This window comes from Haliaeetus leucocephalus, unplaced genomic scaffold, assembly GCF_000737465.1.
Source record: "Haliaeetus leucocephalus isolate CR32 unplaced genomic scaffold, Haliaeetus_leucocephalus-4.0 Scaffold484, whole genome shotgun sequence".
Taxonomy (NCBI): Eukaryota; Metazoa; Chordata; class Aves; order Accipitriformes; family Accipitridae; genus Haliaeetus; species Haliaeetus leucocephalus.
In genome coordinates, this window is record NW_010972920.1 from 6,131,705 (window position 1) to 6,158,813 (window position 27,109).

The 27,109-nt window shown below is 36.8% G+C and overlaps 1 protein-coding gene across 4 annotated transcripts in view; it reads right to left on the minus strand.

The window, feature by feature from the left end:
* Window positions 1–5,405: 5,405 nt before the first annotated feature.
* The window catches only part of PDE5A (phosphodiesterase 5A, cGMP-specific), a 71,848-nt gene continuing 50,144 nt past the window's right edge, over window positions 5,406–27,109 (minus strand). For all 4 annotated transcript variants that reach the window (XM_010575555.1, XM_010575558.1, XM_010575557.1 and 1 more), the window contains 12 exons: window positions 26,922–27,097; window positions 25,377–25,436; window positions 18,699–18,845; window positions 16,239–16,364; window positions 14,052–14,146; window positions 10,582–10,669; window positions 9,352–9,452; window positions 9,182–9,259; window positions 8,262–8,325; window positions 7,610–7,684; window positions 7,005–7,088; window positions 5,406–5,596 (listed from right to left, as the gene is read on the minus strand). In XM_010575555.1, coding sequence (XP_010573857.1) covers window positions 5,459–5,596; window positions 7,005–7,088; window positions 7,610–7,684; window positions 8,262–8,325; window positions 9,182–9,259; window positions 9,352–9,452; window positions 10,582–10,669; window positions 14,052–14,146; window positions 16,239–16,364; window positions 18,699–18,845; window positions 25,377–25,436; window positions 26,922–27,097 — 1,232 coding nt within the window. In that variant the 3' untranslated portion in view covers window positions 5,406–5,458. The remainder of the gene's footprint in view (window positions 5,597–7,004; window positions 7,089–7,609; window positions 7,685–8,261; window positions 8,326–9,181; window positions 9,260–9,351; window positions 9,453–10,581; window positions 10,670–14,051; window positions 14,147–16,238; window positions 16,365–18,698; window positions 18,846–25,376; window positions 25,437–26,921; window positions 27,098–27,109) is intronic.

Sequence of the window (27,109 nt, forward strand, 5' to 3'; positions counted from 1 at the left end):
AAACGAGGGGTACTTTACCACTGGCTCATCTCAGTAGTACTTGTAAGTATCTTGACATTAATAGTGAAGTTTTTCTCTTCAGGATTTCTAGGACCTAGAGAAGTTATTGTAAAATACAAATTTACAGAAGCAATGATTTGAATCAGGGAACAATGAGGTGTTGAAAATTCAACCTCAATAATATTAATTAACAAACAGTAAAATTTGACATCATCCTTTTTATTTTAAAAAGCATGAAAACAGTACAAAGAGAAGAATGAGGAAATAAGTAATAAGCAGCAGTTTGACCACAGAAAATAACTGGACTCTATATTCTCTTTTAGCTGTACAGTAAGTAGGACTAATGATTCTCTTAAGTAATGTAACTAGTTTTACTAAACAGTCATACGACAGAAGCAAGCAAGAACATGTAAGATTCAAAAGACTTTAATACTGCTCAAAGGCAAAACATAATATACAGAGTAACCCCCTTAACCTAGTACAAAAATACTGTGCCCAGAAACTATGTATTTGTTCAAATATTTTTAAAAGAATACAAATGCACAAACTCAGTGGCTAGTGACTGTGATTAAGATTTTTATTAAACTATAATAGAAATGTATATTAAAACTATATACAGTGCATTTCACACTACATTCTTTAAGAGACACATGCGGGTGTCTGCCGTGTGAATACATAAGAGGGCTCAAATTCTAACTTCAGTTACATCTGTAAGGTACCTTGGGCATCAGCAGGAATAGCTGAATACAGCAAAGAGCAGGTGAGGCAGGTGTTACCAAGGGTAAGAGTTTGGTCCCTCTTTATAGGTAAAAAATGTGGATTTGACCCATACTTTCACTTTCTATACAGCTCAATCCAACTCCCACTGAGGTAAATGGGAATCATATAATTGACTTCCAATGGGCATTTGAGCATGCCTTAGGCCCTGGCATGACAAGCTCATGCTGTGAAAGTTAGTGGAGACTAGCTATTATATAGCATTGTCACATAAATACACATTTACAAACAGTGGTACTTAGATATGAGTTTCTCTATGGAAACAAACTTCTTTATGTGGAAAATAAACTTTCCCATGCAATTTCCATTCATCTAGCAATGACAAAGATAAACTATCTTGCTTTCACAATTTGCTGTATTTAGCGTGTCACTAATTACCCAGCCAGATTCTGTGATGTTTCTTGTTCCTCTGAAAGTCCAAACCAAAAAATCTAGCCCTCATTATTTATCATACTCTGGCCAAACTAATTTTTTTATTCAAGCTCCAATGTTCAAGCTTATCTTTCAAATTAGTGCAAGTCCCTGAAGAAGTACAGCAGGGAACTGTGAAATAAAGCTGAAACCTTGTGGAATGTAAACTGCATGTGATTTGACATGAAGAAGAAACTACAGCATCACTCCTAACTAAAGCTAATGTATAAATTTGCCTGAAATACTAGGTCTCTATAAAACCTTTAAAAATGTATGAATTTATTATGAGTGAGGCATTTTTGCCATCAAAATCTCATGCATAACTGTAGGGGGCACTAACCAGATCACTCGGGCAACATCCCCTAATTTTAAGGCGCTAGATCTGATTCTTCATAATCTTTCTGTATAATGGGTTGGAAAATCAATTACCTAGTAATTTTGAAAAATCTTATATATGAATTAGTATTCTGATTTTGTCAGTTTGTGCCACTGCCAGATAAAATGCATTGGATTAGAGTTCAAAAGTTTATCTTTACATGCACGCAATTGTCAGAGGGGGATGCATAAAATCAGGCTTCAGTCCTCTCTTCTGAAGAGAGATCAGCTGTTCATCAATGGAATAGATTATTCACTTTTATCACTAGCCCACATGTACTTATATTCTGTGAAAATATGAGAATAATCTGCTCTTAACTTTAAGCTGCTACTAATTAAAAATCAACACCATCTCCAAAATCAACATTACATTATTTTCCCCTCCTTTCTTCTATTGTGTGAGATAATAGAAAACCTAGACATTCTACAGCTAATATTGGACGTGTGGCTAACTTGTTGGAAAAGAAGTACTACTTACAGCTTAAGAGCCTCACTGTTGTTTTTAATTAGAAGAGGTAGAGTTAATCAGTAATTTTGTGTATGTTAATACATATGACAAGTAATTTTTTTCAGAAGGGGAACAAAACCAGAAAGAAAAGTACACTTTAAGCATTAAACTGTGCTGTGGAGTGACTTTAAAAGAAAGTATGTTGATGTCTGAGAACAAGTAGGATACTAACTTAGATGTCTTCATTGAGACAAGTATTAAAAATTAGGGGGACAAATTTTGTACCCGAAGACTTAAATATCAAATTTTACAATGGCTTTAATGGAGTTAAGACTGAACTGACGAAGTGATAAACTCCATTTCAGCTTGTTTCTTGTAAAATCCACACTGATTGCTTTAGCTAGACCATATAAGTTGGGGAAAACAGGTTTGAGACCCGACTAAAGTAATTAGATACACAACTCATGATGAAATTAATGGCAGCTGCATGGCTGTAATCCACTAGCTGGGTTTGAAAATGCTGAATTCTGAAGGCAGAGAATTTCAGGCAGAAAACAGCCTGGCTTATTTTCATATTGTCACTTATCTACATTATGAAAGGAATCAGCAATTTCTGCAAATAGTTCATACAAAGCTATGACACAAAACCAGCACACTCTGACTTTGCCTTCAGGCAGAGTAAAACACTATATAAACAATTTGATCACTCTTTGAAATTTCATGAATTACAGCAATCTATGCTTTTAAGTTTCTTAAACCAGTAGTTTAAAGGGTTTGGTTTTGTAGAAATACGTACAGATACAGGTGTATTATGATAGTTAAATGGTTTATTTACTAGGAACTGCATTTCTATGTATGTTCCAATCTTTATAGTGGAAGAGATTCTGTGGGATAGATGTGTACAGATACGTAATTAAATATATGCACATACTGTATAACTGTGTTCATTTTAAGTGAACCTTTGAAAAAATGCAACGTCACATCCATTTTTTTCAAGTCAAAGGTATGAATCCAGCACTCCTTTGTAGTAGTTATAAATTTATGTCATAATAAAGCTTTGCTGAACGGACAATATAGCAAAGAAATACTGTGATCCTAATGTAAATGATACATCACTACACTGTAATATCACCATAGTTGATTTGCTGTGTTGTCACCATGAATTACTGCTCTCAACCATACTAGCAAGAATACACCTTTATATACATATAATTTATTCATATTTATATTAAATATGTATCTCATCAGTTAGCATAATAATTATATTTCAGTATCTCAAGCATTCACGGAATAGAATATACAAGGACTATGCAAATCCTGAAGCAAATTTCCTATTTATCAAAAAGTACCTAAAAACTTTTTCTGGGGGGTGTGTGTTGGGGGGGCAGGCTGCTGTCACTTTTCTGCTTAGCTATGACATACTACATACATATATTGTACTGTATATGCATATAAATACACATATGGAGCACTGCATAACAGTAGCCCTGGAACGGTTAATTATTGTTGAATTCCATACTTTTTTTGAAAATCTGGAAAAAAATCTGGAAATATTTTTGTAGAAAAATGTTTTCCAATTCAGCTGCAATAATATATTATTGGTAGTCATTAGAGAAGTCTGAGATAGGATTTAATCAGTGACAAATAATTTAGGTTGGCAGAAATGCTGCAGACTATCAAAATACCTTATTGTACATTTAAAAAAAATTTACTATGAAACTCAGTATTGTCAAACACTTTGAAACATTTGCTTCATCTTTTGTTAGCTTCTGGTATAGTTTATCTAAATGCAGAGACTGATAAAAGGTTGTTTTCACTGTCTTTCTGATCAGCTCTTACAAGGGGGAATTGATAATCTCCTGGGAAGAAGAATTTATTGCAGTTTCCAACTAGAATTTTCTGGATTACTGTGATAGAAGTGAACTCCCACACTTCAAAGTACAATCCCAAATGTATTACTTTTGCCTAATACTATTGCTGATTTTAACTGAAAAATCATTACTACAGATTAAAAAAAACCCACCTGTCTCTGTGCAGCCAGTTACACCTACTGCTAACCAATCTTAGATGGCTGACATTGATCTCCTAATCCTATCTACCCAAAGAATAGTACTCTCTTTGTTTTACTCTTTTGGGGTTTGTCTAATGTGTATATTTTCTTGAATTGATTCTCAATTCAAAACTATTTTTATTAGTCATCTCCATTTGCACAAAATATCAATGTTGCTTTTTTTACTAGTGCAAATTAATTGATTTCTTACTTTTCTGAACGTTAACGCCTCATATACAAATGGCAAATCCCTGTAGCATTCTCGGCTATTTTTGCTTTCAGTAATCTTTTCTCCTGTTCCTTTAAGACATTGTGATTAATCAGTGTTAAGATTAACTAATGCTAAAAATGATTTTTAGAAGATGTTAACAGAAAACTTTCTTCAAAGTGGTCATAGCCATTTCATAATAGCACTGGTCTAAAGAATTAGTCATTGATAGTCACCAGAAGTGTGCCATTCCTGCATCATTCTGATTCAGATTTTCATCTCTTGCAGTCACATTCTCTTTCCTGCCTGTGATTCGGTCTGTTGGTTATGATGTTGTTAAATTCAACTTCCAAATGAAGTTAAAACCAGCATATAAAAATGATCCTGTTTAGTTTCCATTTCTCTGTGTGCTTCTTGCAGCTTTCTATGGGAGCCATTCTTCCACAGCAGCCTGCCAGTTATGTTGTGACATTTCATCAATCTTCAAGCAGTTTCCATTATCATGGACAATTATGACACTCCACCACAAAACTCCTAAGACCCCCATTGCCTAGTAATTCACAGGGTTTTCAAAAATTTCTCCAAATGTAAGATATTTGCTAAGACATTCCTCTAATATGAAAAAAACTACTGGGTGCACAGATTCTGGGGCTTTTTCACTTCAAAGCCCAGTTCCATCTCCTCAAAGAGGTTAGCATAGTATATGCTGGGCTAGGCTCCCCAGAGTTAGTCCCAATCTTTCCTCTGAATCCCTGGAAAGAGAACAGGCAAGACTGCTCATTACTTTTATAGTATAACTCGACAAGATTGGAAGAGAAAAAAAGGTGCGAAATGCAGTAGTCTTTTAAGATACTGGCCACAACATGATCACTAAACAACTATATACATCTATAAAGTAATAGGCTGTCAGGGACAGTTGAGTAACTGCGCTCGTACCTTCTTGTGGAACAGGGTAGCAAAAACTACCCTTGCAGATCTTTTTCCATCTCAGTCAGATGTAATAAAAGAAACATTCTATCTTCATATAACCTTGGCATATACATGGTCATGCTATATCTTGAAATGTGGAAAAATACTACAGCAGTGGCAAAACATAAGCCAATTTCATACAGTGTTTGGCAAAATGCAGTACTCCCCTATTACTATGTCTTCTACGTGAACTTAAGCTTGTGGTTGTTAAATCACTATCTCAGTTCCGTTTGGCTTGATTGCTTTCTCCATTAATCAGATTCTTCTCTTGTTGTTCAGCTAAGGATTGCCATTTCTGCCTATTTTTTCTACAGCCATCCAGTAAAGGGTAGCACGCCTCTGACACGTGCGTTAGGGCCTGAAATAAATTAAGAACATGTAAACAGATTACATTTAACAACAAAATAAGTGTTCTTAAAGATGACCATGAGAGAGACCTGAATGACTGAAAAACGAGGTCTATCTGTAATTGAAATTGAACTTGTATTTTGAACTTTAAGCAAGGCTTCCTGCTGCACATCAAACATGAACACAATTACCTGGCGCTAGTGCAGATTAGACTGAGCAGCAGTGTCCAGAGAGCACATGATGTAGTAGCTACATCATGTGATGATGTAGCACATAGGTGCAGAAGGAACCACGATAAGTTTGTTGTATTATGCACAAGTGACCTTTCCAGTGTTCTAGTGAAGTACTATGCATGGACTTTGTTTGCAAGGCAGTCCTTTGAATGTATAGCAAGGTTGGTCACAAGGATGACCTTGGAATGGTAATCGGACACAGACCAGGTCATCCATGGGACCATATTCACTGATGGTGTATCAACTGATTCAGAGGACTTCTCCCAGAAATATTTGAATTCAAGACAGTTAGCACACGATAGATAAATTGCATTTGACACTTAGTGCCTTTTCGGAATAAGTGTGACTGAAGTCAATCAAGTATTTTTCCTGATGTGGCTGTGTTACTATATCAGAGTGAAGGAAAACTTGATTCTGATATTTAAATACAGAATTGAAAAAAATAAATAAAAGAACAATTCATAAGCATTTTTGTATGTTTTTCTTTCCTGACGGAAGTGATAAAAATATATCCTCACATTATGACAGTCAGTCCTTACTTGCATAAAGGGTTCTGTTGGCTTTTGGAATGAAGTCACACTATTCAGAAGTGTAAAGTGGGAGTTTAATAGTTCAGACAGTGCAGGACAACAAGGTAGGGGAAAAAGTGTTTGAGCCCACTGATTCTATAACTGTTATGACCGACTGCAGAATACACAGAGAAGAATCCTGGCCCTTCTGCTGGTCACTATACAAAACAAAATTTTGAATTCTGAATTCTTTAAAACTCTTAAACAACACTTTTTATCAATGCACTACATGGATACCATTCTTTTCCTAGATAGCAAAGCCTTAGTTTTGTGACCTTCCCTGATGATCATAGCAGCTCACTGGAGCTGCTGGAATCTAGAATATAACCCAGGGATCTAACACCAAGTGCACCGAGCAGAGCAATTACCACTAGGTTTTAAAAAATTATAACAAAATACATTAATCGGACAAACATACCATGAATGATAAATACTAAAATAATAATTTCTTCAACCAAATAATGAACCATATGTAATATATAACAAAAAAATCTTTTTTTACTAAAGGACTAGTTTTGTATTTTATTTTTATTCTAGTTTTAAATCTGCATCTATTAGAGGCTACAGTGAGCAGTTCTGGGTTTAGATACTTGCAGTTCTTTCTTAGGCACCATACCTCATACAGCTGCAAACAAACAGCATCTATGAATCCAACCTGCATGCTGGGAATTTTATTCTTCTTCTCTCTGTTCATTAGATCCTGCAGATAAGAAGTAAACAAGCTCTGTGTTTAAATGCATTAAATAAAAATGCAATCAAACCAAAGAGACAGGCTGGAATTAAAAAGAAGCACCTTAAAAAGCACAGCAAGCTCAGGATAGCCGGGTATCAGTACATGTGTTACAATGCAGGTAATCTGACTGCATGACCTGCCTTAGGGGATCGTCTTTGGACTGACAGAGCCCAAATAGGTAGATGAATAGACAAGCTTACTGGTTTTGGATAGGTTGCAAATAGGTACCAATTTCAGAATGTATTTCCTAGACAATTTAGTAATACGAATTTAAAAGAAATAACGCTGTCTGTTCTTCTGGCTCAGAGATAATGACACACTGTTGGTGTTTGGGAACCACAGAAGAAAACTGACTACTAGGAAGACAGGGAAGGAGTTGGTCCTATATTCTGGTCAGTGGGAGAAATTGTGGCTTTTGAAAGGAATGTGAAGTGCTCTTTGTAGAAGCCATTTTGAAAGAGGTGATTCTGCATGATTCTGCCACTTACTGTTGGTTCTATGTTGAGTTCCTTGCGCTCTTTATCTCCTTGATCAAAGAACTCGGTAGCTACAAGCTCAGCAATCTGTAAGAGATTTCACACATTGAGAGCTCTAAAAAGTTTGCTTGCTACCTACAATCAAAACTGTTTCCTGTGTTTCCTCTCTCTCCTTAGGATATATCAAATTGGGAGCCCCCGTAATGAGACTCTCCAGCTTAACAGCTAGCTTTTAGAATTCTTCATGCACACATCTGTGCACAAACAAAACACCTGCATGTGCTGAGATTTATTCTGACAAAGCAAAGAATAAAATGGCACATAGGCATCTTAGCACTAGTAACAGCTGGAATGAACAACACAGAAAAAGGTCAGCTGATACTAGTGTGTTGTGTCAATTGACTGCCTTGTAGTAACACAGGAATGTTGGAAAGAACAAAGATTCCTGATTTACCTTTGGATTACTGCTAACATGGTGACATAGCTAAATGCACAGATCTTGCCACAAAGACCTGAGAAAGTCTTCAATCCACATACAGCATTTTGAAGGACTGCTTCCTAAGGCTCTGTATTCCACCACTGCCTTTGCATAAGGACTGGATGGAGGAAGCAGAAGCCATTATGCAGACTTTGTATTTAGCACATCTTAAAATTAAGCACGTACCCGTTGCTGAACTGGCCATGGTTTGGTTATGGCTGATAAATCACAAGCAGTCATCAACATTGCTCTGTAGAAAAAACAGAAAGAAATCTATGAATAACTGTATTATGAAATGTATGTAGCCACCAAGTCAAGTGACTAGTAAAGTAGAATATAAAATTCAAGGAACACTAAAGTCAGAAAAACAAGTGAAATTAAAGTTATAAAGGTATCCAGGGCTTGATAATGTGGTAGACAGAAGTGAGCAAATCTAGACTGGCTCATTTGGTGGATTTGCATCAAATGAACTGTTTCATTCTATTTGCTACTGGACAGACAGCACTTTTATTTATTTCTTACATTAGCAATGACTGCCATCTTTATTGACAGTATGAGGGCCAAGGACTGAAATGGGAATAGACATAGAACATGACTAAATTAGACTGGGTTTTAAAGGCACTGAATTTGAAATATGGCATCCTTCCTTTCTGGGACAGCCTATGTAAGCCTGCTTTTCTGTAGCTGTGCATTACAATATATGTCTCCATTCTTAATCTTCTTTTTTCTTTACTGCCGGTATGGAATCAGCTTCAAAACAAACTGCCTGTCCTGAATCTTTAGTTATTGGTTTCAGCAATTCAATATTTAAATATAAAGTATCAAAAGCAAAAGAAAACGGTACCGAGACAGGAACCCTACACTCTTTAGGAAGAACAGAAATGCTCATGTAACTCCATGTGCTGCTTAACAAAGTTTATTATACAGGTTGCAGACTTAGTAATTCAGACCCAGGGAGTCATTCAGTGACCTGTGTGCCAGTGCCAGTTTGTACAGGCCCAGAGACACAGATCTGCTGGTTTTAATGAAGTTCACAGCAACATGGCATGGAAAATTTGGCACCTAATAATATTAACTGACTTCTTAATTATTCTGCTTTTACTTACAAAAAGAGCTCCTTCTGTGTAGGATCTTCCCAATTAAATTGCTTCTTCCTTAGAAGTTCAAAAAATTCTCCTCTCCTCCTTTAAAAGAAGTTAAAATAAGGTTTTGCAGCATGCTGCCACAATCCAAACATCCAGCAAAGACTATCCAGCCAAACTTGCCTCTGACTTACTTTATGTATAGTGCCAGGTCTGTGGCAAGAATGGCTTGTTTTATCATTTTCAGTGTGGCCTTGTATTCTTCAATGGAAAGGCTGCTGAGAATCTGATTTCCCTTTACAAAAACCAAAAACAGTGTTATCAGTAAAATGGGCAACAGCACACCAGTTTGCTAAAATGTCTCTTAGATACTAAATCATTATGAGTAGCTTGCTGATATCTGATGTCATTCTTTTACCCGGCTTCCTTTTGCAGATTCCCCAATTTAAAAATAAAAATTCCAGTCTTCTTGAGTAATGGCAGAAAGCTGCACAGCAAAAGCATCATAATGGACTATTACAAAATGAAACTGCAAGCAGAGCAACATCAAAGCCTTTAAGTCCATTTCATTCATCAAAATTAAATTTGCCACTAGCTATATCGTAGCATTTCGCTTTCCTTCCCCTCTGCCCCTGAATCAGAGGAACTATAATAGATTCCACTACCTGCCTATACGCTTCATGTAAATGAAAGTATTTCCCTTTTATGAAGCAACATAAATAACAAGCTGTTACATAGAAATATAAGCTCAGCAGCCCACTTAAACCAAAGCACTATGGAGCTGGTGAAATGACAACTTGCCTCCACTTTTTTTCCATATTTTCCTGAATACAATTTCATTACAATACAAAGCATGCTGGAAGTACCATCCATACCTGTGATACAAAATAAGCAGTGAAAATATACTGCTTTGAAATGATTGTGCATGCTGAATAACTGGTCTTAGAATTAGTTAATAATATAAAAAAAGAAGAATGCCGTTTTATTTGCATATTTACTTAACTTAGGTTTGGCTTCACTTTGGAATGTCAACATTAGCAGTGTTTGGTTTGGTCTCATCAGGACTGCTTTGTGTATGTGTAGGCCGGAATGTTTTTTGACATGAGAGCGAGGACTGGGGTTTGTTTGGTGGTTCATAAGAGGTCATGAAAATGGCAACACAGCCTTTTTTTTCCTTTGCACCAAGGAAGCAGGTACTCAAAAGGGCATTAGCAAGGCTTCCCTTATCAGGCAACACTTGGAAAGGTTTGGTGGCACTCAGCAATGGAACTGTGATTTCAAAACTGCTGCATTTGCTTTCTTTACCCAAAAAGGAATAAAGATCACTTAGGAATGTATAAGGGTGGGAATCTATCCAAAAGCTAAAAATAAAAAGTAAAATAGGGAATAGTTTCCTTCAGCATACACGAGAATGTGGCACTCACTGGACTATTCAGGATCATAAGGCATTGATCAAAATGATGATGCTCCATGATTGAGTGGCAATACAGTTGAGCCAGTGGATGTTCGCTTCTGAGGAGTAAAAAGACCCATCAGATGGAGAAAGCAAATTAAACATACTACTAATCCAGAAATAACTTCCCTTTTAATGTCCTCTTCTCATTATCAGGTTACTCCCCCCCCCCCCCATTCTTGTTCTTAAACAGTTCCTTTCCCCTTTCTGTGTAACTGGCCAAACAAAATGAATACATTTTGAGGGATGCAGGGGGAGTGCAGATAAAAAGACCATGCTGTTACTTTGTCAGAGCAGTTACAACTCTAGTTTTCTGTGTTCTGTTACCTGTAGAGACCAGCTGCACCCAAGGAGCGAGAATGCAATACAAAGTTTTATAAAGAGTGAAAGTTCTTGTATAAAAAGGAAGGGCAACAAGAAGGGTTCATCCACAAGCAGAATTTAAGTGACAGTTTGGGGGTTTGTAACATTTTACACACCAGCCTGGCATATTTAGTCAGCTCAGCTACTGAGCTTGTAAGTAATAATGCAGACCTAATCAGAAGCCCACTGATACCAATGGAAAAATCCCTGCTGACCTCAGTGGACTCTGGTGCAGGGCCCAAAATGTTGATCAAGTAATTTCCCAGTGTTAGTTAACTGTATTGGTACTTCATTCATCTCCACTCTCTTCATGACCAAACTATTGCAATATTGCTACCTACCCTTTCCCCAGGGTAAAATCCAAAAGGGAAACGTGTTGGTTGTACTGTAGGCAGTGAAAAACAGCATGAAACCAACTCTGCGGATGCAGAATTTAAAGCTATCTTAGTCTAGAAAATAGAATTTACTGTTTGAGTAGCTTGAGACAAAATACAGAAACTCCTCCTCTCTGAGGATTTCCAATTTCCCTGTGTTCCTCATTGCATAATATGGTTCTTAGCTTTTGCTACTGTATCTTCATTTTCAGCCCCTGGTCCCACATCACTTATATCATCTCTTCAACTAAATCAGGATTCTTTTGGAAGTCTGTTTTGCTGCTGATCCTGAATCTATTACTCTAATTATAATCTGACCTACAAATGTTTAATCATGTAAGAAATTCTTTTTTAGCATATAGTTCCATGGGACTTTTTGTATGGTTAAGGATCATTCACATGAATTACTGGTTGCAGGATTGGGTCCCTATGTAAGTGAGTGCACACAGAGACTCAAATAAAAGTCATAAGAGGAGACTCCGGGGATTTAATAAGCACAAAAATGTGGAGAGAAAGATGGAAAGACAAACAAAAATGCGGAAAGGGAGATTAAAGGATGCAAGCCCCTGAGGATTATGGGCTGGCTGCCCAGCACCTCCTCTGAGATCACTGCAAAAGGAGTATAGAGCACATACGCTTGCGTGTTTCTGTAAGGAAACAAACTGTAGGATGGTGCCAACACATGCTGGGTGAAATTCCCATTGAATTAAGTGGGATGCATACTGTGTCCCCTAAAGTTCATCCTGACTGAAGAGAGAAATATGTGAGAAATATCTTAGGTTATCTTCCCAAGTACTGCACCAAACTTGAGCTTGCTCAGTACTTACAGACCCTGGCTGTCTGGGAAGATACAAGTGCTGGAAATAAACTCAGGTCCTACTTCTGTAGTACACAGCATTTCTGTTAAACCACTATGCCAGGTCAAAGGACACCACTGCTTTCTGAACACAGTGGTTTGGTTATGCAGTTTTCATACTCTGTGCTTGCCTACTTTACATGTGGGTTTGGAAGAAAAAGGAAATAAAACCCCTGCATATCTACCAAGAGACCTTTAAGCAGTTCATTTCCTGTAATTTCTACTACCGGGACCATTTTAATTTTTGAAACCCTGTTGCTTAGAGAAAAGAATCATATGCTAAATATCCACTCTCCCTGCTTCCAAGGAAGAAACAAAAGGGATCCGTTCCTGGAAAAAAATAACTCTTCATTTAGATTTAAATGAGGGACTTAAAACCAAAATTCATGGAACTTTCTATTGAAGAAGAATTATTAAGCTGTAATCATCTCTGCTTTACAGCATGTGTGAATGTTAGATTTTGCTGTCTGACACTTTCCCAGGACATTTTTGAGAGGAGATGACGCATCTCCAGATGTCTTCCAGGAAATTTATTTTTAAGTAAATAAAGTGAAAAATAGCTAACCGGTTCCAATCACTGCAAGGCTATAGTTACTGCTGGAATCCCCCATTAGGGAACTAGAAAAAGGTTACTCTCTCAGTTTTGTGAGGTTTTGGCATTTGTTTGTGTTTTGCTTTACACATCAGTCTTAGTGTTATTCTGAACGTATATCTGAAAGGCAGGAATTCTGCTTCAGCTTACTTATTTTCTGCCTTTCAATATTCTCTGCCTCCAACAAACTTTTCCTCCCCTAGTGTCTTTCTTTACACACAGCGAGAACAGCAGACCACTTCTTCCAGAGGTAGCTTCAAAACCACTCTCCAACTCTGCCAGAAAAAGATACAAGTATACATTTCTGGGTATCTTTTCCCCATCTCTGGTCAGATCAGGACACATTGCCATATCACAGTAATCACATTATACCATGTTTTAAGTCAAGCTATTTATTTAATCGAAGAATCATACACTGTTGTTCGAAGTGAATACTAAATTCACTGAAAAACACATTTTGGGCAGATCTGAAACTATTAATAAATTTTAAAAACCCAAGTAGTTTTAGTTAAAAATTAAAATATGGATAAAATTGTAGAAGAGTTCAGATGTTTCCTTTTGATAACTTCAAAGCGAAATATTTTGTTTAGTAAAAATATTTTGTTTCAAGGTTTTAAAACAAATTTTGGCTTTTTGCATTGTAAAGGTTTTTCTGTAATTCCAGAATTGATCAAAGTTAAAGAGTACAGATAACCCCAAATCAATGCAAACCAGTCATACATTTTTAATGTGATTTTAAATATGCGTCTTATCCAAACCAATTTAGAATTCAGGAGAAACACGGCTACATCATGAGTTAAACAGAGTTCAAAATGGTAGGGAGACACCTTTGTATCAGATGGCTGCAGATCTCGGCTCTGTGCTGGCCCAGACTAGGTGGGGGACAGCTGGTTGGGCATAGAGCAATCTGAAAAGCTGCACGTTTCCTACACGCTGTCCCTTAGAAGCTGGGACCTTTTGCTGTCACTGTATGGGAAATGGGGGATGGGACATCTGGAACAGAAGCAGGAAGACGCTGCCCCTGCACAGTCTACAAAGAGTTCACTTCATCTGCTATGGCATTTAGTCAACAACTGAGGTTGTGCCTCTTTGCTTTGGACTCTTGAATGTTTCTGGCTGTTCTTGCACTTACTGCTTTGTAAAAACCTGCTCCTTTGCATAGCCTCACATCATCAAATCAAGTAGGTTGTACTTCATTTAGCGCCGTGATTTTGGTATTCATTTGTTTTTATTTAACTTCTCTCAGACTTGCTTACCTTTGTATGTAAGAGTTGTTCACTCCCCTGTGATCCAAATCATGGCTTAGAGTTGCTATCAGCAGAGCCAGTGTTTCTAAGTCAGTCAGTTTGCTCTATATGTAAAGAGTAATACAAGAAATGAGTTAGCTTTATGATGGGGATTTATTTTGCACAATGTATTTTATATCTGCTCTCTTGTCTTTACCCACATAGCAGATACAGTTCAAGCCCAAGGAGGACACAGTCATAAAATGGTATGCTGAGAATAAGGGTTATCTCTGAAGTTGTAGTGCACAGTAGTAATCATTCTCCATAGGCCTCAATGCAGTTTTCAGAGGGAACATCATTTAGCTCTATATATGCTGATGAGAAGACTGACACAGAAGAGGAAGTGACTTGCATAATGTCACCTGGCAGCAAAGAGAGAGCATGGGGAATTTTTTAAAATTCTGGCCCCATGACTTTTAGCTCAGCTCCTCTATTACCTCAAGGGAGTTAGGCTACATTCCCTAAATAGGTATAAAAATAATTATACAAATGTCGTTGGAATAATCAGAAGGGAAGAATGTCATGCTTTTCATTGATCGCTGGGCTAATAAATTAACAGAAGTTTAAAACCCATGGAAAACAAAATCAACCAATATCTGACTCTTTGATAATGAGTTTATTCTGGAGCTCCAACAAGGATTAGAGAAAAGGTTACAGTTTCTCTTTTATGACTATTTCATATCTTTAATATTGTTCAGTAGAATTGGGTAGAAAATTTATTTAAATCTGTCCAGTGAGAAGCAGGCTTGACAAAGCTACAGTATTCATGCAGCATTTCGTAATGGGACAAGAATAGCAGGCACAACAGTCAGGACAGGAATTTGAAGAACAGCTTGTGACAGCACTGCCACTGGGGGCTGTACCCTCTGTAAAATCAAATCCAAATTTTCTTGAAGCAGTTACAACTTCTGTAGATTTACATCTGCTTTCTAGATAATGAAACCTGTCCTTAGTCTAGTCAAAAGACAAATCAGTTTGGAAATGAGTGATTTTAAAGCTTCTCCTAGGAAGATGTGTCCCCCAATGCTTGCTTTTCCCCTCAAACTAGAGAAAATTGAGACACTTATGCTCAGTGCCGTTCTGACTCCAGAATCTAGGGCATGAAAATCAATGTGGAGTGAATCCAACATAGTTAGGAATAAAACAACTTATGGAAATTGCAGTGGAGACTGAAAAGACTCCAAAAACAGCAAGCAAGCTATCAGGATCAACAGATTGCTAGACCGCACACAGAGCAAAACTACCATGTCCATTTCAGTATAGAAAGAATATGAAAGCCCTTGCCTTTGTCTCTTCCAGCACCTTTTGCCTTTTTTTTTTTAGTAAGACAAAGTTTGCAGAGGAAGGGAATGCCTCTTCATTATCAGTACTGGGTTTTGGTCTACAAATAGGATTTATTTATTCCCTAAGAAGTGCTTACTGTAAAATTGTATAAACCAACTAATAACAATTGTCTGTAATCAAACTGGAGAAACATGTGAATTCAGAATGAACAGAAACGTTTTGTTTCTTCAAGAATATAAAAAAAAACCCTATAAACATATTTTGGAAAAATCTTAAATCAGTATCTTTCTTATTTTGGGGATCATCTAGCCCTTCAGCATTTATAATAAAAAGCGATTAGGTTGTTTTTTTAATTATTATGTGTCTTTTAAGTGGAAGGTTGAAACATTGTTCAAAAGCAGTGAACAATAATAAGAATAAGCATTTAAATCTTTATTTCCAAAAAATGTTCTATTGTTTGCCTAAGCTGTACTCAGCTCTGTGTTTGAACTTAAAAAAATTCCTGTTGAATATTATAAGGAAACATCCTGAAATAGGGCCAGTCCTTTTCTTCTCCACTTTTTTGACTTGCTTGTAGCATAAGCATTAACTTTAAAAAATGACATAATCATGTACTTGCCTTATTTGAGATGTTCCCATTGGGAACATCCACCTGATCATTTCCAGAGGATTTAACTGAAACTGGGTGCATAACAACATGCCGACAATTTCACAAACCATGCCCTTAAAGCCAGAAGTCTTCAGCAGAAATATTTTGATTTCACTAGCAATACCATGGAGTGATGAACACTTTATTGACATGACAGTCAGAACTATGCATCATGATAGTTTGTTTAGCCAGAAGATTCTTAATGTAGAAACAGCAAAATGTACCTGAATTTTACCAGATTTTAAAGCAGCAAACATGCACTGCGCTGTATTAAAGGCATGTCTCCAGTTGTGATAAGCAACATTTTTCCGATAATTTTTCTTTACACTTAAAATCCATCTGCAGAGAACCTTTAAGAAACAGCATCACATAGTTAACTGTAAATGTATTAGAAATCTGTTCTTTTTATGAAAACAAATCCTTCTCTAGTCCTGCTTGAAAACTGTCTCTCTTATAGAAATAAATTTCCTTTTAACTCAATTAAGTTCAAATATAACATACTTGTAACTGTGAACATAGATAAGAATATGCTTACAGCCACTAGTTCAGCCTCTCAATGAGTATGTAATACTTGTGGGTTTGGGTTTTCATTACTAATGGCCAAATGTTACTGTCACATCCACTGCTCTTAATTCAGAAACTGAGTTATGTTGAGCTAACTGGGAGAAAAAAAATCATTGTTTGTAACGACATATTTGATAGAGAATTTTTTTTTTTTAATTAGAGGGTACTCTTAAGAGCTTTTTTGTTAATGAACATGTAGCTTTTCCCTCTTATCAACTTGTCAAAAACCAAGCAGAATTGGACTTTGGAAAGCAAATAAGTATGATAGAAAGACAGCAATTACTATGTTGCTGGGTAGGTTTTTTTTATGCAGGAAGTAAGTATGTCCTGGATGTTTTACACAACAGTATTACAAGTTGTGGGGTTATACTTTACTTCTAAGAAAGTGAAAGGTATGAAGGTCAGATAGTAATTTGATGTGTACTAGAGCAGATCCTTTGGTTTAAATGGATACAGCATACTGCTCTATGTTAAATGCTGGCTGAGAATCTAGGCCTTGGTTTGTTCAAGAAAATTTTTAGTGTTCCTAGTGAAAGATGTTGTATTGACAGAAATTAAAATCTAGTATCATTCACCCACATAAACAATTCCACGCAGACAAAAGCAGCAGTACTCTCTGCCTTTCCACTGTTAAAAAAGGAGTGCTAGGCTACTGCCAGTTTTCTTTAGCTCTAGCATGGAAAGTTGAAGGTGTAACTTTAAAGCTGTCACTGTTCTCTTGCTTCTACTGAGATGTGTAATTATGTGTCTATTGTCATGGTGTTACTTTGGTTTGGCAAATCCATTACAATTGCTCCACTAGGAACTAGAAGCCACCCATTACTAGGCTGCCTGACTCCCTCTCTTCTGCTGGGATATATCCCTTAAGGAAGTACAAGTTCTTGGCCTTACTACAGAGGTGAAACTAAGTACTGGGATATTCAAGCGATCAGACTAGGTAATACAGTGCTCCTTTTGGCCCTTAAACACTGCTAATCTAAATTGGTCTATAAACTGTTGATCTACAAAATACCTGTTTTCTTTTACTGATTTGTTTGCCTATGAAGTCCTCCGAATTGATCTTGCATTTTGATACTGAACTTTGGAAGTTATGTTGAAAAATATATAAAGCAAAAATAAAGAACTTAAAAATGAAGGTTTTTACAAATAGAAATTGCGTGTATCGGCTGGAAGAGGCCTAAGAGATTATCTAGTCTATGTCCAGGGCTAGGAGCAAAATAAGAATACCTGTTTAGATCACCTCTGACAGATGAATATCTACAACTAGATCTATTGGTAAAAACTGTCAGGGAAATTTCCACAGCCCACATAAGTAATCTGTTTCAGTCTTCACTCTCTATAATAAACCCCTGATCTCTAATCTAATCTTTTGTGGGGGAAAGACTAGGCTAATTACTTTTACTACCTATATAGACATAGAGAACAATATTACTCTCCTCTTTGTAATAGTCTTTCACTTACTGAAAAGTTGCTATCATCTCCCTTTTCAATATTCTGTTTTCTGGAGAAAACCAGCTTAATTCATTCAATCTTTGCTCAATCTCCTTTTTTTTTTTTTTTAATTAATTTGTATCTCTGTCTCTCTTTGTGTATGAGCTACAATATAATTAGTCCATGGGCCTTAAATACCACTCTGTCAGTAAAGAATGAAATTTTCTCCTTTTTGCCACTACGGCATATTATTGAACTTTTACATGGTTTCTGATACTAGTAGCTGTGAAATTATTTTCTCTTGTTACCACTAGCGTTTCTTCTGTTTACCATTTTTAATTTATGCATTTGACTGTTTTTGTTACTCTTTATATATTTATTCTTGCTGGTTTTGAAATATTGCTACACATTTTCAAACTTATTTGAATTTTAACCAAGTCCTCTACCTCCGCTCCCCAAGTTTTCTAAAAGTATTTTACAGTCCGTTAACCAAATTATTAATCCTTCAGTAGAACCAAACTGAGGACAAACCCCAGTACTGGCCACTTTATATACCTTCCTAGTTTGCGAACTATTCTTTAATACAGATTTCCAATTATATTTACTGGAGGCTTGTTTAACTATTATCCTGATTTTCTAATAATTTAAGTTGTTTCTTTATGTGAAGCAGCATTTGACAGCATTCATACCTCATGTTTCATTTGGAAGTTTTGCACCAGGTTGAGGTCTGTAAACATTCGAATTGTACACAGTGTTGTTTCAAAATCTGATAGCTCAAAATCACTGAAGTTGAAATCAGTTAGGTTGAGAGATTGTGCAGATGGTACTACAGCAGCCTAGAGAAGAATAAGAGAACACAGCTTAGCACTAGGAAAGAGAAAGCATAACATAAATACCTGCTTTTTCAACAGAGAAGTAGTGAGATACTAAATTTTACCTTCACGTTATACTGAAACCTGATGATTACTTTGCATTTATCTTTCCTTAGCCTTTTCATTTAACATTACCTTGCTTGCTTAGATTTAACACACGCTTTTCCACAGACCAAGAGAATAAGGAATGGATTACCTGGTCAGTCTGTTATCTAAATCACCTAAGGCAAATTGCAACCAAAAGTATGTATGAAATTGGGAGACAGAGAAAATAAGGCAGTGGAGTTACATGTTTGTTTTTATGGACGTGCAGACATCAAAATCTGTAACTGTTGGCATTTTTCTAAAAATGGTGAGGAAAGAGATGTCAGTAGAACAGAATTCCTAACGGAATCCACATTCAGTGCTATGGTAGTCAGAACATGTCCACAGGCAGAGCTTTCTCAGGGCTAGAAACCTGAAAAATTAGGGTTCACCTGTGATCAATAATCTTTAAAATCTTTGGACAAAGTTTTTGATGTAATTTGAGTACAATCATAAACATTCAGTGTAAAATTTGAAATTATAAAGTAGACAAAAACCCCCAACTCTATACTTTTTAAAATCTGTAACTTTTATTATCAGTAATATCCCCATGTGTTACATGTATTACAGCTCTATGTATTACAACTGTACTTTTTCTAGTTACAGAATTCAGAGTATAGCTATTGGTTGCCCTTCAAAATACAAATGTTAGGGTTGCTAACAAAATAAATGGTAAATGTTAGGCTACAGAACAAAAATTAGTATCAGTTTTTTCAGTGAAATAAAAGGTGGAGTTCTCAGTGCTACATCTCTACAGTTGTTTCACCTGAATATGAGTGTGGTTTAAAAGAAAATCAGGTAAAACTGAAATGGTGAAAGAAAGAAACCTATGTGTTTATCTACCTCTTTGTAATTCTAGGGGAAAACATTTCTCCAGCATGGGGAACTGTGTCCTAGAAGGCCGAGACACTGAAAAGGAAGCATGTGCCATAATCTACAGTATTGTTACATGTAGCACGCAAATCAGCTCTCTCCATAACTACGTCTACCAATCTCTGTTCCGTATAAGCTTGCTGTTATCTTTCCTGTGTGTCTGAATCAGAAAGTCAGGAAAGATTATGAAAAATAGTGTTTACACAGAAAAAAATTCCAACATTCTTACACATTTCTTGTACCAGTAATTTTGTGTTCCTCAGTTTGGATTCATGTGGTATTTCATCTATGAGCATGTGAAAGAACCACCAGGCCTGTATGTTCAGTGGAAAATAATGCAACCATTTAGGAACTCTAATGACATAATTTTGAAAAATTGCAACTGCAGTCTGGTATTTCATGAGGAAAGGGGCTGGAAGGACACAGTAGGAGCTCAACAGAACACCCGATGCCTGTGTTCTGACTTCATTCATAATTTATCTTTCCCTTCCTTGATCTCCTGCCTTTGACAGCCACAACAATAAGTTTCATTTCAGCTGAGACATAAAAAACTGCACTCTGTAGCTATTCAAGTGTTACTTAACTGGATTAAATATTTCCTCTTTCACTTACTGAAGCCAATAGAGCTATCTGCCACCCATTTTACAGCATGAAAGTTCATCAACTATTTTAATTTCAAGTTATTGAGCTATGGTTAGCTTCTGTAAGCACTAACTGAACTACAACCTCTTGCTCAATTTCTCCACCTCAGGAATATTATAAAGAGCATGAAACAGTCAAGAAAAGAAGAAAATGTGCCAATTAATTCCCCTCTTTGCATAACTGTGACTTTTAAATTACTATTGCTTACTATAGGCATCGTATTAATAGTAATTAGTAGTGAATACTTAATTAGTGACTCCATTTCATTACCTGGTTAAGTATAGAAAATAAATTTTAAAACTTGTCTTCTATTATGATTGAAAAACCTACAGATAAAGCTTATGACGTCATTTCATACACCAAGGTGTTACCTTCAAGGAAAGCCTCAAGCACAAGAATAGTCCATTCTGGCATGCAGGAAGTCAAGCAAGCATGGTAAATGGCCAGCATGGATGAACAGGGAATTCCTGAGTGAGCTCAAATGAAAAAATGAAGTACATAGAAGAAGGAAGTGGGGATGGGCTACCTGGGAAGAATACAGAGACATTACCAAAGTGTGCAGGGATGAAGATGGGAAAACCAAAGCTCAGCTTGAGTTGGAACTACTGAGGGATGGGAAGGGCAACAAAAATTGTTTCTATAAATACATTGGCAGCAAAAGGAAGGCTAAGGAAAATGTGGGACCACTGTGGTAACTGACTGGTTTTGCTTTGTTTCATTTGCTTTGTATGATAAAACACAGGTTGCAGACAGTATCCAGGCTCAAAGGAGGTGACTGATGCAATATGACATTCTGTGGTATGTGGAAATGATGATGAAAGTGAAAAATTTGACTGCAGCCTATTACACAAGGCAGATAATAAATAGAATAGAATAGAATAGTTCCAGTTGGAAAGGACCTACAATGATCATTTAGTCCAACTGCCTGACGAAGCATCTATTTTCTGTGCTATCAGATTATTTAGAAGCAAAACAAAGCAAATTGCAAAAAGGTATATCCAGAAGCATAATTTTAATCTATTTTGGCTGGCTTGATACAACGATGTGAGTGCAAAATAAAAATTAATAAAATTCTGAAGCCAAGTAAATTGCCATTCATTAGCTGACCCTCAGCAGTGGAACAGAAGTTGTACAATATGTTAGCTTTAGCCATCAGGGATGGTCCAGTTTATAGACAGTGACTTGCTACATCACTGTAATTTAGGCACCTGGATCGCATCTCCACACATTACGTCAAAGCTGTACAATCTGAAGCCTGGAATAAACTATAAGTAACATCTGTCTATCACTTCAGGCAAGGTGGTTACATTAGTTAGCTGCTCCACATGCTGATTTAAAAACTGAAGTCTTTTTATAATGTGTTAATGGGAAGGTAGTCAACACAAAGGTATCCCAGTAATGTGGTAGAGGTTATTCTTAACTAGGGGAAAATACTAGCACAAGTACTTCACAGAAACTTTTGGAAAGTCTGTGTGGGTACACCAAAAAAGAAAAAAAAGTTCTCTACACCTTGCTGACAGTTTAAGTTAGACTGCAAGGAAAGAATCACTTGCATTAAGAAAGGAACTGCCATGCTCACGTATTTCCCTGAATCGGTACGTAAAATAATCACCTGCTCTGAATTGCTTTCTAGATTCACCTATCTCTCTCCCACAACTAAGAGGAGAAACTAAGGAAGCAAGTTAGCTTTCTCAACTTGGGTAGCAGATACTCCCTTTATCACTACTTATCCAGGACTTAGGTTAAAACTAGGAATAGGAGTACTGATGTCTTTAACATGAATGACTTGATCTTGAAACTACTTGGCCCTATCTCTTTTCAAGTACTGCTGCCTTTATCAATGCACAGAAAGAGCAAATAGTTTCAGAAAAAAAAGACAGAGGTTGATACTTGCAACATTTAATTATGTTCTACTTCATGAGTACAGAGGCAAAGGAAAAAAGGCAGCAATGATCCTGTATGTCAAAGGGTACATGATATTTAAAGAGCAAGATTTGTCTCTTTTCCTTCTTTTAGGAATAAGGTTTTAATTGATTCAACTAGAAGACTGCAGTGCAGGAGTATTAACCATGTGACTGTACCATGTGGATTTTTAGGGTAAGGGTCTACAATTGCATCTCATCACAGGGTAATTAAGGAGAAAACTGAGGCTGTTGTCAGTAGGTTGAAATTCTGTCTGTAAGGTTTTGCTCCTCCAATCTAAACTTTTTAGGAGTCCACAAATAAAATGTACTTGAAAGCTACAGTTTTAAATTAGAGAAACCACTTGCTGATAAATCTGTTGTCACAAATTTCACTTGCGACAAGCCTTAGTAATTTCTGTTGCCAATGCCGTGTTTCACTAATATAGTATGTATTAACTGTAATGATTCAAAGACAGCAGGTACAAGTATCAATTCCAGTATTATGCTATAAAGGTCAAGTCCTGTATCTCCTTTGATATACCATTGATTCTGCTGAGTAACTTTGTGACAGCATGCGTCCTAGCTGGGGGAAAGCTCTTATACTAAATTTTACATTGTGTTTAGTTACAAAATAACAGAAAGAACTACATTTTTTTTTTGTACTATAAAGCTGTACATCTGAAAAGACACGGGCTTCAGACCAAGTTTTGGCTGTGGTTTTATTCTTAAACACATTATAAAACAAGTAAATTCTCAATTTAATAAACTTTCCTTTCGATTTCTAATGTTTTGACTCAGCTTTGACCATCTGTTTGGCTATCATGGACATCTGTGAGGTGAGCTAGCAATGAAATAAAGACATACAGAGGCTTCGGTTATTTGGAAGTCAGGGAGTGAGTGGTAGCCTAAGATATTACTAAGGCACTTGCAGAACCAGATGCAAAAATATAGAGGATACACTAAATAGGTGAATAGCAGAGTGGAGGCCATATACATGGTAGTATGTAGTAAAATCTTTTAACATGAAGAGACTCCACAAAGCAATAAGTCTTTTGAGCATCTTTTACCTTAATAGAAATAGCACTTCCATAATGCTTGGCAGATCACAAATTACTGCACAGTCAGTAATTTAGGAAAAAAATCAAGAATCAATATTTTCTTTGGTGTGACACACACCATATGGAAATCTAAGCTGTTCTCTGTTTTTCAGAAGAAAGAGGACTGACAACTATGAAGAAATGAAATCATTGCAATTTACAAAGAAAAACAAACTGAAAAAAAGCAGAAGAGAACTACTTTCATAAAAAGCAACACAATTAGAAAGTCTATATGCCATAAGGGAAGTTTTGAGTAATGAAAGTGGTGGAATGTGGCACCAAAGAAAGAAATTAAGCTTTCTAAAGGAAAGAATAATGCCTAAAGGAGCAATTTTAGTAGTGGTCATTGAATTAGGTATCTTGTACACAAAAGCACAAAGAAGAAACCAAATTATCAGTGAGGTGGTTAGATCTATACTGCTATATAAAACAGGCCAGGGATCATTCTCTAGCAATGAGGCGAAATGCCACAAACTGGTTTGTGCATACTACATAGATAGCACTTGGTCCATGGTTTGCTTTGGGCTCCATGTGGTGCCCTTAAGTTGTAAGATACCCTTATTTTTAGTGCCTCTTTTCTTTTTTCAGCTCAAATTATCTGAACTAATCTGATTGCTCTGTTAAAATTCAGAGTGATGGCTTCATAGCATGAAAATAGGGTATTTGTTTCATGCCCTGGGATGTGATGTGATGAAATGTGATATATCTGAGGGTGCAAAACCTGCTTGAATAGCGCTGCAAGATGGTAGGCTAGAGGAAGCCAAATCTGGTGCACTCATCCACACTGTCTATTGGAGATGGCCTGTGCTATGTGCTCTGGTACTGTGTGCTCTGGTATTACCTTAGAAAGTGGTAGCTGACATGGGCCAAGATTGTGCTAGGAAGCACGCGGACAGTTAATCGGTAGAGGTGGACAGGGGTTCAGTGCTAGGTTTGTTGTGGTTCTGTTTTATTTAGCAGTAAAGATGTAACCACAGAGATTACAAGGCAAGCCATGGAGAGAAACCATAGGAGGTGCATTGCATGCTGGTCTTGTCAGTGCCTCTTTATTGATGAGAAAAAGCATGGTAGTACTGGTAGTTCAAAATCTGTGTGATACTAAGCATTCTAGAACTATCGTTAATCTTGTGCCTTGTTCTGTGGGACCTCGCTTGTCCAGTCCATGCTACCAAGCTCGTGGTTCCCTATGTCCACCTTCCTCTCCATCCCTCCCATTTTTTTTCATACAGCAGGGGTGATGCTATTTCCCCAGAATGTCTACTCCAACAGAGAGAACTGGAGAGACGAAGCACAGGCTGTGCTTTGAACTACAGTTGAAATCATAGCTGTAGTTATTCCTTAGGCAATGGTTTCTAAAAACAGAATTAAACATGAGCAGAACAGGACACTGCACAGAAAAGTAACCATAAAAATAATAAAAAAAAATCTTTGCATTAACAACTAAATACAGAATTTCTATCTAAGGCCATAAAGCTGCACCCATACTTGGGATGCTTGAAAGGTACCAAAGATATAAAATATACAACATTCAGACTTAGCTGCAGAAAGAAGAGTTCCCAACATTTTGCTTCTGAAATACTTAATCATTGCGAGTTGATACTAGCATTGCATCAGCTGTTACTGTCACTTAAACTCATAAGAAAGGCAGTCGGTAGGTATACTTCTGGTTCTCCTGTAATTGCAGCTCTCTGGCCAACCTGTATCTCTCATTGTAGGCATTGTAGCATTTCCCTTTTATGTGATGTATTGATTCAACTCTGGAACCAATCAGTTTAAGCTTCACTGTAATTTTTATTTCTGGGAAATGTGCTTCTGCATGTTTGGGGATCACATCTGTGCCCTTTGTTGTTCTATTAATGGAATATTTCTGAAGTAATAGTAAAAAATTCAATTACCGCTGTTACCTGCAGCTCCCTCGTTTCCTCCTCAGCAGCAGAAGCATGGTATGAGAGAACCTACAGAAAGAGAAAAGCAGACCTTAGTACAAACAAAAGAGCAATGTGATAAAAAAGGTATTTTTCCTAAAGCAGAATTTTCAGCTTGCAGCTGCACTGCACTGCACTGCATTGCATTGCATTTGCTGATGAAATCTAGTGTCCATGCAGGGCTTGTGCTGGTTTTAAGGGAGCTCTCTGAAAGTGTATGGGGAGATATCTGGAGCTTTCACAGATCTCCCACAGCACAGAATCTTCTTGAGATAATTAGGTCAAGAAAATGTAAATAGTTTCTACAAAAGAGCAAAGAACTCTGATTTTCTCTTTGGAAAGTTTTCGTGCCCCACTTTCAAAGACAAATAATACATGAAACAGCTATAATTATGAGCCTGACATTATTGCCATAATAATGCCATAATAATCCTTTCAGGAGTTTATTGAGACATAAAATAAAGTTTTGCCCTAAGTGAAACTTGGCAACAAAAGTCTGAAATAAAGTATGTTTGTTTTATATTAACAAAATAAGGTCATATTTTTTAGCTGTTGAGAACACAGCACATGAAAATGGTATGGAGTTTTTTTAACAACTAGAGACTGACTTTTTTGTAAAGAAATCATCTCATATACTAACCTATAATCTGCCTGGACTTCCTGTATTATCTGTAAAGTGTTAAAGTAAGAGAGATAATTGCTAATCTGCCATATATAAGCAAACAGCTCTTTTTTTTTTTAAAGCACTGAAATTATTTTGACAATAATTTTACAACCTTTTTATTTAACATGACTTAATAGAGGTTTATTTGAGAGTTTTAACATTTCTTTTAGAGGCTACGGGGTACAGAATCCCCATTTTAGGAGTTCTGCACACACTGTGTTTACATAATGAATGCTAGGAGATCCAAAGTCTACAAATTTTTCACTTTCAGCTTCAAGTTATCACCTCTGAGTAATTCAGCTTCTCAGACTAAAGCCCTCTTTAGCTATTAAACTTAACAGTAACCAATTCAAAGGCTGAGACCAGATGACGTTCATCTTGATATGGTTTGATGGAGCCCGAGGAAATTGCTGAAAACCTACAATAATGCTGCTGTTACTCCACAAACCAGTTTGTCTAAAGCACTGAGCCAAAATCATCACAGAAAACCTCAGACAAGAAAAGGAAGCCCCTAATCCCCCAAACCATTTCCTCTTCCTACGCAACAGAACAAACCTGCTATGTTGCCAATGTGTAACCTCATGTAGAGGAAAAGACGCATTCAGCTCACCACTAAATTTCATGAGTAAAGTTAAAATACAATACCAAATAAAATAGTCTGCTGGCAGGTATGGAAACAAGTAGAAAAATTCCTGTGCAACTCAACAGGCCAAATGCTGTTCTTCTGGGGGAGAACAGTTTGTGTTCAGTATCCATATGAGTAGCTGCACTTATGTGTAGAACAGACAGGGTCTGGAGAAAATGAGGATCTGTTTTGGGCTAGTTAAGGACCACCTACATTTTCAGCTCACCTCTAATGTCACCATCTGTTTGGCCATGGCTCTTTCTACAGCTTCGTACATCTGTGTATTCTGGATCCCCAAGCCACAAAAGATGACAAATGCTTCCAGGAACTGTTCATCATTTCTGTTGAAAGCCTTGATTTTGCCCGAGTTTTCTTCCATCTTATTCACAAGCTGGCAAACCCCTATGCCAGGAT